General features: G+C 46.7%; 1 protein-coding gene across 11 annotated transcripts in view; it reads left to right on the top strand.

The window, feature by feature from the left end:
- Positions 1 to 16652, top strand: part of MARK2 (microtubule affinity regulating kinase 2) — a 57416-nt gene that overhangs the window by 13101 nt on the left and 27663 nt on the right. For 7 of the 11 annotated variants that reach the window (XM_049713514.1, XM_049713511.1, XM_033415187.2 and 4 more), the window contains exon 2: positions 11575 to 11670. The exons of the other annotated variants lie outside the window; for them this stretch is intronic. In XM_049713514.1, the coding sequence (XP_049569471.1) occupies positions 11575 to 11670 (96 nt within the window). The remainder of the gene's footprint in view (positions 1 to 11574; positions 11671 to 16652) is intronic. 11 annotated transcript variants of the gene reach the window in all.

The following is a 16652-nucleotide window of genomic DNA, read 5'->3' as shown; positions in this document are numbered from 1 at the left end:
ATACATATAGCATTGGCCTTGTGAGGTTTTTTGTTGTTGTTTTATCTGTGGTTTATTTCCCCCGTTTTTTCTCTTTATTCCCTAATTTTTCTTTTTCTCATTTTCCCTTTCTCTTTATTCTTTTATTTTTCTCATTTTTTCATTCTTTAGTTTGTTAGGTTTTTTTGGTGGGGGGGTCTGGCATTGTGTTTTAATTACATGATAAAAATCAGTTCATCAGGTGGACTTCTTTTAGTATGTGTGAAGTTGTGGTTTGGAAAATATAGTTTCTTCACTAAAAATAAGTAACATGTTTATATGTAATGGGTTTATTAATGTTCTTTTAAATGAATGGAGACACTGATGGATATAACCCATATAAACAGAAGCTTTTGGGGAGCTCAGTTATTTTTAATACTGCAAAGGCTTTCTGAAACCAAAAAGTGTAATAAGAACCACAGCTGTAGACAAAACCTGGGTTAATTCTCCCTGGCTTTGTTTGGTTGATTTCTTGGTAATTTCATTAAAAAAAAAAAAAAAAAAGAAAGTTTTGCAGTTCCCAGCCCCTATTTAGTCCTGGCTGGGCCTCAAGAAGGCACTTGCTACCTTGGTTTGCTGTTGTTGTAGCCGAGGAAGCTGGTTCTCAGTGACCAGAGGGACTTTGACCAAAGTTGGCTCGTTTCCTCCTCTGAATACATAGCATTGACCTTGCGAGTTTTTTTTTTAAACAGTTAAATTTGATTTTTTTAAATGTTGAGATAATTTTAAGCTTAGAAAAGTTGCAAAAATAGTCCAAAGAGTTTTTGTACGTTCTTTGTCCAGCTTCCCCTTATATTAACATCTTATATAACCATAGAACATGTATCAAAACTGAGAATTAATCTTAGTATCATACTGTTAACCAACCATCTTCAGATTTCATCAGTTTTTCCACTGATGTGCTTTTTCTGTTGAGAATCCAGTCTGGGAGCCCACATTGCATGTAGTTCTCCTGTCTCTATAGTCTCCTTAGTCTTTCCATGTCTTTCATGACATTGACAGTTTTGAAGAATGCTGGTTATTTTTATAGAATGTTCCTCAGTTGTGGTAGTCTGAAATTTTCTCATGGCCTTGTGCTTTAATTCTGATTTTTCATTGTGGTCAAATACACGTAACACAAAACTTATATTTTAATAAATTTTTAAGTGCATAGTCCAGTGGCATTAAGTACATTCATAATGTAGCCAGCGTTACTATTTGTAGAACTTTTTCATCATCTCAAACAGAAACTCTATATCAATTAAGCAGTAATTCCCCATATTCCCTTCCCCCAGCCTTTGGTAACTTCTTTTCTGTTTTCTTTCTCTATGAATTTGCTTGTTCTGAGCACCTCATATAAGTGGAATCATACAATATTTGTCTTTTTGTGTCTGGCTCATTTCACTTAGCATAATGTTTTCAACATTCATCTATGTTGTAGCTTTAATTACGTTTTAAAAGTTAACCTGGATTTTACTGTGATGGTATGTATTAACTTGATATGTTGGAAAATATAGTTATTAAGACATAGTTGTAATGGGTTTAGTAATATTATTTTAAGTGAATTAATAGATTAACATTTTCTCTTTTTTTTCTCAGTTTTAGTTACAATAACAGTAGCTATAATCCACATCAACAAAAGCTATTTGAGGTCCTTAATAATTAAGGCATAAAGGATTGTCCACACAGGAGTGTGAGAATTGCTTTTGTGGCTCATCCCTGTCCTTGATTGGCTGGTTACTTGCTGTGACCTCATAATGAGCCTTTGTTTTGCAATTCCCAGAGTCCTGGCTGAACTGCAGGAAGGCACTTGCTGCCTTGGTTTGCAGTGTATCTGTATGAGGAAGCTGGTTCTCAGTGACCTGAGGGACTTTAACGAAATTTGGCTTATTTCCTCCTTCTAATACAGAGCACTGGCTTTTTTTTCCCCCCATTAAAAAATCCTTTGGCTTACTTGGATTTCATTATGACAGTAGATTTTTTTTTTAAGCTTATATGTAGGCTATTGGTCAATTCCAAATTTGAAAACTGCAAAGCTTGCTTAGTCTCTATCCTTGAAAAACCTTGGTGCCTATAATAGCTGAAGGCTGGTAGGCTCCAGGCACTCACTGAGGCCAGAACACCCAACAGTCTGTTCTCAGGGTGGCTGCAGAGCCTACACACTTTGTTCCTATTTCTTCTGTACTTAACTCTTTGTTAGTCCTGTTTCTTAGTGAAACACGCCTGCCAAATCCCGCTTTTATGTAAGAGCACTTTATTTTCTCCTGGAAGAGGTAAGCAGATTTGTTGTGTATGTAACAGCGTGGGAACTTTATCTTTGCTTGAAGCATCTTTAAGAGATACAGTTGCAGTAAATATATTTCTGAACTACTATATTATTTTCCACCTTGTTCTTTTGCTTGTATTCATTCTCCAGTTAACATAGCGCCTCTTTTTTTAAAAATATTTATTTATTTATTTTTGGCTGCGTTGGGTCTTCGTTGCTGTGTGCGGGCTTTTCTCTAGTTGTGGCGAGCGAGGGCTACTCTTTGTCATGGCGCGTGGACTTCTCATTGCGGTGGCTTCTCTTGTTGCAGAGCACGGGCTCTAGGCACCTGGGCTTCAGTAGTTGTGGCACACAGGCTCAGTAGTTGTGGCTTGCGGGCTCTAGAGCGCAGGCTTAGTAGTTGTGGCGCACAGGCTTAGTTGCTCCGTGGCATGTGGGATGTTCCCGGACCAGGGCTCAAACCCGTGTCCCCTTCATTGGCAGGCAGATTCTTTTTTTTTTTAAATTTAATTTTATTTATGTTTTTGTACAGCAGGTTCTTATTAGTTATCCATTTTATATATATTAGTGTATATATGTCAGTTGGCAGGCAGATTCTTAACCACTGCGCCACCAGGGAAGTCCGTATCTCTTACTTTTAAAAGCTCTTCTTAGTACCGCTAATAGTAGACCTTTGGGCCTCCTATAATAGTCACTCAGACCAACTTTAAAGCAAATCTTTTTATACTCATCTTATTTGCTCAGAATCACTTCTCATCAGAATCATTAAAAAAAAGTTTAATCAAGTGCTTACCTTATGTCAATTTGTGTCTACATATAGACTTGCAGGATTGTAGCTCCATTTCCCATCACTCAGCAAGTCCCATAAGCCTCTGCTTTTTACACAAAGCATATTTCTTTCCAGAATTCAACTTGATGTGCTTTTTTCTCTCTCTTCAGCCTCTGGTCTGTATGAAAGCAAGATAGACTTGCTTTCAAAGGAGATTTGTTCACTCTATTAGCTAAGGCAGTGCAGTGCCTCCTGGATGGCCCTCAAAGTACATTACTCTGTTCCCAGTGGTTGGGGAACTCTTAAAGGCAATGGACTGAGTACTTGAAGGGTAGATGTCTCACGGGGCACAGTTTGCCCTGAGGCTAGTGTCTTCAGCTATAGACATAATAATAGCCAGCATTTATTGAGCACTTAACTTTGTCCCAGATACTTGTTTAATTAGCTGTTTTACATTCATTAACTCATTTAATCTTTGTGAGATAGTAGGTCTTATTATTTTCCCCACTTTGCAGATGAGGAAACAGACGCCCAGAAATGTTGAGTAACTTAAGGTAACAAACTCATGTGGTTTAGAGTGTGTGTTGGTGTCAGAACAAGACTTTCTTGACTGTGGAGAGCACTTTGGCTCTGGCTTCAGTTGTGTCCTGGCAGTGGAAGATAGATCCCTTAGGATTAGCTCACAGCCCGTGTGGGGCAAAACATGGCTCCCAGGCCGGCTTCAGAGTTGTGCGTGCTCTCCTCTGCCCCACCTTGTTTCTTTCTGCCCTCTGTGGCCTGTTGTAAAGGTGCCACAGTGTTGGAGATGCAGCTCTTTGGGTTTAGCTCCCTGGTCTTAACAGCTGTGGGAAACAGTTTTTTGATCTTATTGTTTAATCCTGGCTTCTGGTTTTCCTCTTCATCTCTTCTTACCTTCTGGAATTCCAAGAACTCCTTTAGAAAAACCAGGGTCTTGAGATCTGAAATTGGTAACCAACAAGTAAATACCTCACAGCATAGGACAGTTTGGATTCTTAGATTTGACTGTCCTGCTCAGTAGCACCTCACTAACTCCCAAAAAGAAAACTTTTGTTTGTGGATCTTAACTATGTACATTTTATCCTTACGCAACTAATATTTTCTTTTTATATACCATTATGTACACTTACACACGCAGAAGCCCAGAGCTACTTGCTTTTAGCCTTGACTGCCAAGGACACTGAGAGCACTGTAGCTGGTAGTGCCAGGCCTCTGTGTGTGTTTGGGACTTGCCAGTCCAATCCTGGGAGCTGAATTCTGTCCGTCCTGCTGTGTCTCTTTATCCCATCGCTTGTGTAATATGCCACTACTTCCTGTTTGCATTTGTCAGCCTTTCTTTTGGTTCACTTCTCTCTCCTGAAGCTGTGCATGTGGTCCTCCTAGACATCTGGAGTTGTTTCTTCGTGAGAGTGAACCTCTGAGGAATTTCAGTTAACTTGAGTTTATGAGTTTTTGGTTTGATTTACTTGCTTGTCTACCCCTGGCAATATAGTGCCTTTTCTTTTATCCTGTTAGAGGTTTTGATTTTATTAGCAAAATTCTGAAATTTTGAGCTGATTTAAAGATGCCAGCATGGGGCATGGGTAAAGGGGGTGAGCTGCTGCCCCTGATTCAAGCATCACTTATCCACTTGTGCCCCTATTGCTGCCCTAGCAGAAAAAGAGGAGGAGTTCAACTTATATGATTGTATTTGTGTTCAAACCTGATTCACTTCTCTAAGATCACGGTTGCATGCCATTTCTAAATTACTTTAGAATCCATCTTTTTGTTACAGTGGAAAAACCAAGGTCCATGTGAATTACTTTGAGAAGCACAGCCTGTTGGGTTTCTTATGAGTGGTTCTCCCCCTCCCCACTTCCCACCTGTTTTTAAAATTTATTAATTAATTTATTTTTGGCTGTGTTGGGTCTTCGTTGCTATGTGCAGGCTTTCTCTGGTTGCGGCGAGCGGGGGTACTCTTCGTTGTGGTGTGTGGGCTTCTCATTGCGGTGGCTTCTCTTGTTGCGGAGCATGGGCTCCAGGCGCGTGGGCTTCAGTAGTTGTGGCACACGGGCTCAGTAGTTGTGGCTCGTGGGCTCTAGAGTGCAGGCTCAGTAGTTGTGGCACATGGGCTTAGTTGCTCCGCGGCATGTGGGATCTTCCCGGACCGGGGCTTGAACCCGTGTCCCCTGCATTGACAGGCAGATTCTCAACCACTGAGCCACCAGGGAAGTCCCAGACCTCATGTCTTTAGTGCCATTTCTGTGTCCTTATCTTCTAACTTGGTAGTAAGAAGCACTAAGTTGGCTTTTCTTGTCATTCTGGTGCCGGTGGCAAACAGTGTCTTTTCCTCTCCTGCACCTTTGGTGTGCTTTGTTTCTGTTTGGTAGCACCAGATTCCTTTATTTGTTTTGGTTTTCCTTCTCTCCTCCTGTCTTGGAGTGGTTGAACACTATTCTGAAATATATTTTTAAGATAGTGTTTAAAAGCAAACACCCTGCCTTTCTTGAAACCACAGAAACTGCTTGTGAAACAGCCGATAGAGCAAGCTGCCAAATCCACACTGTTAAAACCAAGCCCTAACCGACAAAATGTCAGACACTGATGTTAAACCTTCTTTATGATTAGGGCGTGAGGGTTTTCTCATTAATAAATGTTTAGGTGCTGAACTCCCAGTTTCACATTTGGAATGCTTTACATTATAAAATTCTGCATAGTAAACCATTCCAAAAGAATCTTGTGCAGCTAATCTGCCATCTGCTGTAGGAAAGGTTTTCAACAAAACAATTCCCATTCCCCTTCCCCTACTTATTTATTTTTTTTAATTTCAGAAAATGATTTTCTTTGGAGGTGATTTGGACCAAGTCTCACTAGCTTTACCATTTTTATGATAGAACTATATATAAAATATATAAACAACAAGGATCTACTGTATAGCACAGGGAACAATAGAACTATATTCAGTATCTTGTAATAACCTATAATAGAAAAGAATACGTATATATGTGTGTGCAGACACACACACACACATATATATATATAACTGAATCACTTTGTTGTACACCTGCAATATTGTAAATCAACTAAACTTCAATTAAAAAAAAAATAGAACTAGCTTCAGAATTATTTTTCCTTCAACAGAGGAAGACTGGGGCCTTAATCTTTATCCTTAGGCCCTGAATTACCTTTTTTTTTTTTTTTAGGATGGCATAGAATCTTCTGTTTGTCTAGGGAATTTCTTTCCAAGTACTTTCAGAAATAAGTATTCGTTCCTTCTTGAAAACTTCCAGAAGAACTCTGACAGTGCTGGTAGCCTGCTGAGTAAGGGTACAGTTTAAAAAATGGTACTAGTGTATACATCAAGCTATAACACTGCTTGAATGGGAGTTGATGAGGGAGACCAGGCTTGACAACCAATAATTGGGAAAGAAAAGGAAAAGTATATTAACGTGCCTCCAGAGTCCCAGCCAGCACTGAGATATGGGCCTCTGGATGCAGAGCTTTACGAAGCCCTTCCAGGTTTTCCCCAAGAGCACCGTCTTCTGTTCTAACGCTAAGGGCTTATTTTGATTTCATTTCCATGACCTTAGCCCTGAGCAACTTTTCTGACTTTGTGCTTCAGCCCTTCCTGTATCTTCTTTGCTTGTATATTGGGCCTGTCTCTGGTTTCTACATGGGGATGAGACAAGGAAGGCTAAATGATTGATTCTTCAGTGAGTCTCCCCGGGTTGACTTCCTTTCATACCAGCATCTCACAGCTCTCATCATGGTCCACTCAGTGGGTGGGCATCCCCATTCATTGAAGTCTCAGGGTTTAATATTTATTATTTATTTATTTATTTGGCTGCTCCGGGTCGTGGTTGTGGCATGCGGGATCTTTTAGTTGCGGCATGCAGGATCTAGTTTGCTGACCAGGGATCGAACCCAGGCCCCCTGCATTGGGAGCGCAGAGTCTTAACCACTGGACCACCAGGGAAGTCCCAAGTCTCAGGGTTTAGATAGATCCTGGTAGAACTCATGGTCGTAGCTAGAAGCGAGACCCGGGATCTTCAAATCTCTCAGCGCATGGTTCCTCTGAAAAATAACAAAAGCTACAGACTTCTAGTAAATTGGAGGGCACAGGCAGACTGTAACTTTAGTTCGCTCCTGGATTTGGTCCTGCGTTGGACGGTGTGATTTGTGCTTATCTCTCCAATTAGGTAGTCAACTTTTTTGAAGGCTGGGCTGTATTTTACCCTTCTCTGTATCCCTTCCTCCCCCATAGTCTCTTAGAGTGCTTTGCACATGATCATCTCTCAGTGAATTATTTGTGAAATAAAACAATAAGAAAAATTACAACATGGGTATTATTCTTCATTTACCACCACCCTTGGGGAAGTGTGTCCATATTGATTTGTGAATCAGACATTTGTCTATCCAGTTTTTGGCCATATAAGTCACAAGTCTTAATTGGTGTCTTAATAGGTTCAATAATGTCTAAAAAGAAGAACTTTTTCAGGATGAGAGGATAAGGGGGACTTTTTTTTTTTTTTTTTTTTTTTTGCGGTACACGGGCCTCTCACTGTTGTGGCCTCTCCCGTCGCGGAGCACAGGCTCCAGACGCGCAGGCCCAGCAGCCATGGCTCACGGGCCCAGCCGCTCCGCGGCATGTGGGATCTTCCTGGACCGGGGCACGAACCCACGTCCCCTGCATCGGCAGGCGGACTCTCAACCACTGCGCCACCAGGAAAGCCCTAAAGGGGACGTTTTACCCTATTACTGGATTGTGTTAAGAACTCAGAGAGGAAACCACAGCGGGGGAGTGCACTGCTGAGGAAACCCTGTCTGGCTTCCCGAAATAGGGAAGAGAGTGGAAAAGCCAGGCCCTCCTGGTTTTGCTGAATTCTGTTCTTGCCCCTGACACACAGCATCCCTGGCTATGTTGTTGCTTTTGGTTAAATTGGCCTCATCTTTCCTGCTTCTGCAATGGGTGAACAGAGGTACACTGGGTGTTGGGAATTTTGTCCAGAGCTGGAGAGATCATGTGGTCTGTATCAGAAGGCTGGAGTTATTTATAGTGGGAGAGAAGCTAAGGAGCATGGCACAGAAAGAACTGATTTCACACCACCTCAGCACTTGGTGGTGGTGCGGACCCAGATTTCTTTTTGAGCATCTCGGGGGAGATCAGGTGCTTTTCTGAATTGACCAAGAGCTGTGAGGTGTCAGGGACCACATTTTCCAGGACCATTTATGGGTAGGGCAAGAATGCGATGACTGTTTTCTACTTTCCTCTTGATTCCTTGGTCTTTGTGACTCAGGGTGTGAGAGCTCCAACTGACTTTTTTTTTTTTTGCGGTACGCGGGCCTCTCACCGTTGTGGCCTCTCCCGTTGCGTAGCACAGGCTCCGGACGCGCAGGCCCAGCGGCCATGGCTCACAGGCCCAGCCGCTCCGCGGCATGTGGGATCCTCCTGGACTGGGGCACGAACCTGTGTCCCCTGCATCATTGGCAGGCGGACTCTCAACCACTGCGCCACCAGGGAATTCCTCCAAGTGACTTTTGAAGCTCCTGGTTTTGAACCAGTGCAGAAGGCGACAGCTGTGTAGGATGGTGGAAAAAGGACCTGTTGGACTGGTCTGCTTGGACCCGCCTCCCCCTTCCCCCACTCTGGGCAGCAGGGCTGAAACTGCTGCTTGCTGGGCTTTGCCAAGTTGGTTTCTCCTTATGGATCGGCTACCATGGCAGGCAGGCAGGCAGCTCCCCATCCGGGAGCCCTCCAAGGAGCTAGGCTGCTAGGGAGTCATGCTGCGGGGGCGGGGCTGGGGGGCAGGTGCTAGGCACCAGGTGTGCCACCTACCCTACCAGGGGCTGTGCCTACTCAGAGCTGCTCAGACTAAGGCTGCAGAGCCCTGAGGCCTGCTGGAAGTAGACTGTGTGTCACGGTACCTTTTCCTGCACCTTGTGGCCACATTCGTGGTATGCAGAGAGGCTGGGAGTGGTGAGGAGCTTGTAAGTTGTGGGTAAATGAAGTCTAGAGAGGGAGAGGATTCTTGCCTAGGGCACACTGAGTTCAGGGTTGTAATGTTTCTAAGTCCAGAGTTGTCACCTAGCTTAACTTTAATTTTCTCAGCCCTAGGTGGAAGAGGTTTTCCAGTGTGCGAGCTTGGTGTTCAAGACATGTTAGGTGAGGTTTACTTATGGAGCCAGACTTCTGGCAGGTTGACTCGATGTAAGACAAGGTCAGGATGTGGTCTTCAGGACGTGCAGACCATGCTCACTTCCTACTGTGGTCTCAGGGACAGGGCTGGAAGGCTTATGAGCACAGAGGCACTGAGAGCCCTCACATCCACCTAGGACAGACCCTCAGAGCTCAACTCCAGCCCCTCATTATACAAGTGGGGAAACACAGGTCACAAGAGGGTGAATGACTGGCTCAGGATATGTAACTTGTTTGGGTGGAGCTGGATCTAAATTTGCTCTCTCTTGAGGACTTGGAGCTGTATCCCCCGTTGCTTCCACTTCAGAAGCAGTCCTCTTGCTTAGAAGACCTGTGCGGGGGCTACCTGCAGCCCTCATGGCAGAGGGGAGGCTGGGGAAGGACAGGTGAAAGGGCAGTAGGCCCCAGCTCCGCACACTGGCCATGAGCTCTGAAATCCTGCCAGAGTCTGCATCCGTAGAGACACCAGAAGGCCCTCGAGAATGGATTAAAAGCAGTGGGCACCAGCATTCTAGCCCTGGCCCAGGGTGAAGTAGTCACGTGGAGCAGCGATGTGCTAAGAGCTATTGGGTAAAGAGTCACTCCGAAAAAAGCAGGAAGACCCTGACCTTCTCTCGTGAATTAGGAAAGCATTGCTTGAAAGCCTGTTAGGTGCCAGGCGCTGTGCCTGGGCACTGAGGACACAGAGTTGACTTAAGCCCTGGAAATTTCTCTTAGGTCGCTCCCACTCTTGTGCAGTGGTGAACAAGACAGCCACCAAGAGTTGTGAAGGAGACAGGCCGTTCCGCAAGAGCAAAGTCCTAGTGCAAGAAGGCGGCTGTCTTTGGGACACCTGGAGTGATGTGTCAGGGACCCTGTGAAGTCAGAGAGGTGGAGCAGGGAAGAATTCCTGGAGGACGTGATGTCTGAGCTGAGGCTAACCAGGAAGAAGAATGGGAACGGAGGATGGAGGCAAAGGGTTCCAGGCAGTAGGAGGCCGTGGCAAAGGCCTGAAGGTCTGAGAGAACACTTGAAGACAAGTGGCAGGAGCCCAGAGTGAGACTCTAGGGCGGGACGAGGGCAAGGCTGGAGCTGCAGGCAGGGAAAGGGAGCTGCCAGCTGAAAGAAAAATCCAGAAACGATTTGGGTCTGCAAATCAGTTTTACAGTGTGTGTGTATATATATGTATATAGACATTTACCCCATGTATGTGTACGCATACATATAAATCGTGTGTGTGTGTGTGTTTAAGGGGAGCTTTGAATATGAAGCCATCACTTCCTGTTCCCAGTGCTGGGCGTCCTGCTGAGGTGCCTGTGGATGCCCCCCACATGTGGCAGAGTAAGAGGACTGGTTTTTCTACATGCAGGTGTGGGTGGAGGGTAGGCTGTCCGAGGTTTCCGTCCTGGCAGGTGGGACTGGTTTTAGCTTTGGAGCAGAGCTGGCTGAGGACACTGTGGGGCTTCTTCAGGCCCAGGGACAGGACCAGTTTCCCTCTTCTCATGGGGGAGTGACTCACAGGCCGTTGCTGACACCGGAGGTTCTGCAGGCTTTTCAGAGGCAGCCTGTGGCGGCTGGTGGTAGCAGTTGGTGAGAAAGAAGTACGTGGTGGCCATTTCTCCTGCCACTCCTGACAGACATTTCTGTCGCTAAATAGCACCTCTCTGTGGCAGCCTTGGGCTCTGCTCTGGCAAAGGAGGAGCATTTCCTCTCCGTGAGAGGGGCCATCCGAGGCTTCTGCTTGACTCTATACGGCACGCCAGCGAGAGTCCGCCTTCCCTCCTGCCACTGGCAGTCAGGGGCACAGGTCCTTAAGTGGTGGACCTTAACTTACGGGGTCATAGAAATGACCATGCTCCAAACGGCAAAACCAAAGCATGTGAAAAGCGACCTGAGGTTAGAGTGTAGACTGTCTGCCTCCGAAAGGTGGAACGGGGACAGGGTCTCACTTGACTGTATATGGCTGCTGCCTTGCAGATAGCTGGGCTGTCCGCTCTCCTGCCAGGGAGCAAGTTTTGTTCCCATGCTAGTCCGGCTTTTACTGTTTCCCCTCCTGCCTTTCCCCAGAGACCATAAACCTGCCTACCTCCTGTTATGTTCTAGTTCTGATAGGAGTACCATTCAGAGTTCTTGGCAGGAGACCAACTCACTTCTCTCCGGGTTGGTTTCCCCTCCTTTTCCCAGCGTGTTGGATGTGCATGTTCCCCAGAGTTCTCCATATGCAGCTGTAGTGCCCAGAGATTGGAGCTCTCCTGCAGTGGGAACCCAGCTGCTTCCCTCCTCGGTTTTAGGGGCAGGGCTTGAAAATAGAGAATCATAATCTCCCTTCCTCCTCCTCCTCCTGCCCCCCTCCCCCCACAATACACCAAGCAAACTGGAGTGACCGGCTCAGGGGCTCAGAGCGGGACTCAGCCCGCCTCACTGCTCTGCATGACAGCAGCGATCTGGAGGAAGATTAATGGACGCGTGAGTATGTGAACCCCGGAGCACGTTACCATCTCAGGCTGGTCCTCGGTGGCAGGTGTGGACTTATTCTGGTGTTAGGGACACCAGGGCTTCTGAGGGGAGACGATGACCCAGCCAGGTGTGTGTCTGCCTGAGGCCACCCTCCTCTCTAACGTGGGGAAATGGAAAGCGCTTCTAAATACCCCTGCTCTTCAGAAGAGCTTGGTGGGCGGTTCGGGGAGTTTGTTCTTGGAATCCTTTGCAGCACAATATCCCTTTCTTCCCTAAGCCAGGTTCTTTAGCTCCTAAGCTGGACTTAACTACCTTCACTTCTTGTAGGATGAGTGCATCTCCCTGGCTGGGGTGGGACTGTGGGTGGAAGGTTAGGAAGGGGTAGCTGCTCCTTGCTAGAAAGGGGAGCTTGGAGAGGGAGCACAGGTTGCCAGCAGGTATTTTGCATCCCCCTCTGGCTGGCTAGAGAAGGGTGCCACCCCTAGTTCCCGTCTGCCGACCTCTCCAGACAGCCAAGGGAGTACCCAAATGGAAACATCCTCTTTCTGCCGAGGCTTGAGTGCCTAAGGCAGAGACCAGATGGTAGCAGCTCAGGCCTGCTAAGAGGGGAAGATTGGTTATTTAGGGGCTGTGACAAATGGTTTTGCAGAAGAGCAGGGGAGAAAGGATCTAATTTAGCAAAGCCAGGGGCCAATTTCTACAGTAACCCTGTGGAGAGCCCAGACGGCCTGGAACCACAGGGCCACAGGCTCAGGTGCTGACTGCCTTCTCCCTTCCTTCCTGTGTCTGGTGGCTAGTGATGTCATTGTGAGGTTAACCCTCTGGTCAGAGAGGACGACCCTGACTCTCTGCTGCCTGAGCCCTTCTGCCCTGGAGCTGTACCTAAATGGCCTCCCAATTCTGACTTTGTATAGGGCAAGAAATGGTCATAGGAAGTTTTGTTTTGATAGTTTGACTTCTGATTGGGCATTTAGCCATCTGAGAACTGAGTGCTTTCTTTCTTTTTTTAAAAAATAAACTTATTTATTTTTGGCTGCTTTGGGTCTTCATTGCTACGCGCGGGCTTTCTGTAGTTGCGGCGAGCAGGGGCTACTCTTTGTTGCTGTGCACGGGCTTCTCATTGCGGTGGCTTCTCTTATTGCAGAGCACAGGCTCTAGGCGTGTGGGTTTCAGTAGTTGTGGCTTGCGGGCTCTAGAGCGCAGGCTCAGTAGTTGTGGCACACGGGCTTAGTTGCTCTGCGGCATGGGGGATCTTGCTGGACCAGGGTTCGAACCTGTGTCCCCCGCATTGGCAGGAAGATTCTTTTTTTGTTTGTTTTTTAATGCACAGATCTTTTTTTTAAATTTATTTTATTATTTATTTTAGTTTTGGCTGCGTTGGATCTTCGTTGCTGCGCAGGGGCTTTTCTCTAGTTGTGGAAAGCGGGGGCTACTCTTCGTTGCTGTGCGAGGGCTTCTCATTGAGGCAGCTTCTCTTGTTGCGGAGCACGGGCTCTAGGCATGCGGGCTTCAGTAGTTGTGGCTCGCAGGCTCAGTAGTTGTGGCTTGCGGGCTCTAGAGCGCAGGCTCAGTAGTTGTGGCGCACGGGCTTAGTTGCTCCGTGGCATGTGGGATCTTCCCCGACCAGGGCTTGAACCTGTGTCCTGCATTGGCAGGCAGATTCTTAACCACTGCACCACCAGGGAAGCCCCTGAGTGCTTTCTTTATGCAAAAGTACCCTGGAAACACCCCTCTTTCTTAAGCCCTATGCCACATGTATTTCTTGGTGAGACAGAGAGCCTCTGCTTGGGTATTATTTTAATTTGGGACTCTTAATGGGGCCCTATATTGCTCATCCTTCTAATCTCCCGGACCCGCCCCCCCCCAAAAATCCCAAACCTTTTATACGAAGAACTTTGGAAAGATGGAGCAGTGCCTCAAAGTCACTGGATCAAAAGTGGTATTTGGCACAGTTAGCTGGTTTGGTGTTTGGTGAGAGATTTCTGCTTTATATTTGAGCAAAAGATCTCTTGGCAGGAGGCCTCTGTGTGGTGTTCCCAGTGATTGCCCTGTTACAGGGTTTGCCCCCTTCCCTCCCCTGACAGGTTGTTTGAATCCTCTTGCCCATAAACAAGTACAGCAGAACATGTCGGGCCAGCTCACGTGACCTTGGTTATCTCTTAACGGGGTAGCCAGCATCAGCTTTATTTTTTTTATTATTTTTTAAAATTTACTTATTTATTTATTTTTGGCTGCGCTGGGGCTTCGTTGCTGCTCACAGGCTTTCTCTAGTTGCGGCGAGTGGGGGCTGCTCTTTATTGCAGTGCGCGGGCTTCTTATTGTGGTGGCTTCTCTTGTTGCGGAGCACAGGCTCTGGGCACGCGGGCTTCAGTAGTTGTGGCTCGCGGGCTCTAGAGCGCAGGCTTAGTAGTTGTGACGCACAGGCTTAGTTGCTGCGCGGCATGTGGGATATTCCCGGACCAGGGCTCAAACTCGTGTCCCCTGCATTGGCAGGCGGATTCTTAACCACTGCGCCACCAGGCAAGCCCCAGCATCAGTTTTAGATACCACAGTATCTGTTTGGCTTCAGGGGCAACCTAGGCCTAAAGTCAAGCTGCCATGTACTCAGTCCCAGTGAGAAACTTGTGCTTTCCAATCTTCTCCACCCAGCTTCTGACAAATGAGCCCTCCTCCGTTTATCTGACGAGCTAGCCAAGGCACCTGCCCAGGTCATGGCCACTTAGTAACAGGATTCAGCAGTCTCTGCCCTTGGCCCGAGGTTGAGACTGCGGTGGTAGCGGCGGGCCCAGTGAGGTAGAAAGGAGGTACCCAGTAGGGAAGACAGTCACTTGATGTGTTAGAGCTCCACAAAAATGTGGAGATGCCAGGAGGAAGCCTGGGTCTGTCAAGAAAGGGAAACAGGAGTGTTTATGATTCCTTAGTGAGGACCAGGTAGGAAAAGTCAGCTCTTATGGGACAGGAGTGAGAAAAGGACAGCTAGACAGTTTCATTCCTTCTTACCTTTATCATCCCTGAATTGCTACTTCTGGTATCTCATTTATCTTTCTCCTGTATCTCAAATCCTGTCTGCTGGGGCCCATGACATGCAGCTGTTTCAGGAAACTGCCCCTGAGACAGATGCATGCCAGCTTATGGGATACAAAACCCAACACCGAAAATCCCATCTTCCCAAACAGTGATCTTGTTATGTTGTGTGAAGGACAGCTGGTGGTGGGAGCCTGGCTGCCACGAAGGCTGCTGAGTCTCCAAGCCAGACACACTCAGGAGCTGGGGGTGCAGCTAAGTTTTCACCACCACACTCACCCCCACTACCCTGGCTCTGAGTTTCCCTCGTCTCACTACGGAAGAGGCAGTGCTCTTCAGTACATAACAATCAGGGACTCTGGCCACACTGTGTGAGTGTGTGTGTGTTTCTTAAATACCGGTCACATTTCCCATTGTGACTATTAATTTGCAAAGTTTCCAGTTCCATATACCTAGAAAATCTTGGCAAGATTGTTGACATTGTGTGCTTCAGGAGCTGTGGTGTGTACTCTGGATTTTCCTAGGGTTGGATGTGTGTGTTTAAAGTGCTTTTTATCAGGGACAAGTAGAGTGGCCTTTTATGGAAGGGATAAAACAGTTGAGCTGCTGGAGCCTTTTCTGGCTCTGCCAGAAACCCACGTCCAAGTCTGAGCTGTGCAAATAGGTGACCAGAACTTGGTCTTCCAACTCTAGCGCTTTCCTAGGCCGGTTTGAAAGATCCATCTCTTTTTGGAGAATAGAGAATTTGTGGTAAGCAGTGGGTAAAGAAGTTAAAGCCAAAAGCCGTATCTGGGCTTCCCTGGTGGCACAGTGGTTAAGAACCTGCCTGCCAATGCAGGGGACATGGGTTTGAGCCCTGGTCCGGGAATATCCCACATGCCTCAGAGCAGGTAAGCCAACGCACCACAACTACTGAGCCTGTGCTCTAGAGTCCCTGAGCCACAACTACTGAAGCCCGCACGCCTAGAGCCCGTGCTCCACAACAAGAGAAGCCACCACAATGAGAAGCCCGTGCACCGCAAGGAAGAGTAGCCCCCGCTCGCCGCAACTAGAGAAAGCCCACACGCAGCAACAGACCCAATGCAACCAAAAATAAATAATAATTAATTTTTTAAAAATCTTATTAAAAAAACATAAAAACTTATGCAAAAGCCATATCTTTTTCTAGCAACCTACAGAATAAGTTGGGAAAGCATATGGAATTATAGTAATAATAGCTAGCATGTCATGAGCATTTAATATATGCCAGGCATTGTTCTAAGTGTTTTGGATGGTGTTGGATAATTTCTGACTTTACCCCTTTGTTTTCTCTTGATAGAAACCCCGTTATGACTATGGGGTCTTTGTCCTTGTACTCGGTGTTTGCATGGACTAGATAGAACAACAGGATGGGTAGCAGTGGCCTCCTGCTACGCAGCCAGACTCTTCTGACCGGAGGTATCCTGGGTGGGTTTTTTTCTCTCAATCTTCCGGTCTTTATTTAAGCCACCATGCCTGTTGGCAATTAGAGCTGCCCTTCAGGATTTGTTGGGGAGGATCTGTATTCCTTTTGCAGGCATCCTTTCTTCCCTGCTCTCTCTGAGTGAATTCGGAGGTGGAGAGCTAGAAACTTGGCTGCTTGCCTCCTTCAAAACAACCAGCATTCTCTTGTCTGCAGTCTGTGTAATAAATAGTGCATCTAACAATGCCCCGAAGTGGCCCCCTTCCTCCCCAGCACCACCGGTCAGTTGGTGGATCTAGTTCCTGAGGGCTTCCACCAGAACATGAGTTAATCTGTACCATAGGGCCCTGCTCCCGTGTTCAAATCACAGACGTTAGAAAGCTCAGAACCTCCAGCAGTGAAGTCTGAACCCACATCTCCCCGTTGCCTTAGCCAGGGCTAAACTGGCCTTTTCTGGACCACTCCTTTCTCTTAGAAACCAGTACAGTCAGACTCTCTTCCTCGGACTCTGTCTCTGAGAAGATGA

The sequence above is a fragment of the Orcinus orca genome, chromosome 8 (genome assembly GCF_937001465.1).
Source record: "Orcinus orca chromosome 8, mOrcOrc1.1, whole genome shotgun sequence".
Classification (NCBI taxonomy): domain Eukaryota; kingdom Metazoa; phylum Chordata; class Mammalia; order Artiodactyla; family Delphinidae; genus Orcinus; species Orcinus orca.
This window is presented reverse-complemented; position numbering and strand designations above follow the sequence as displayed.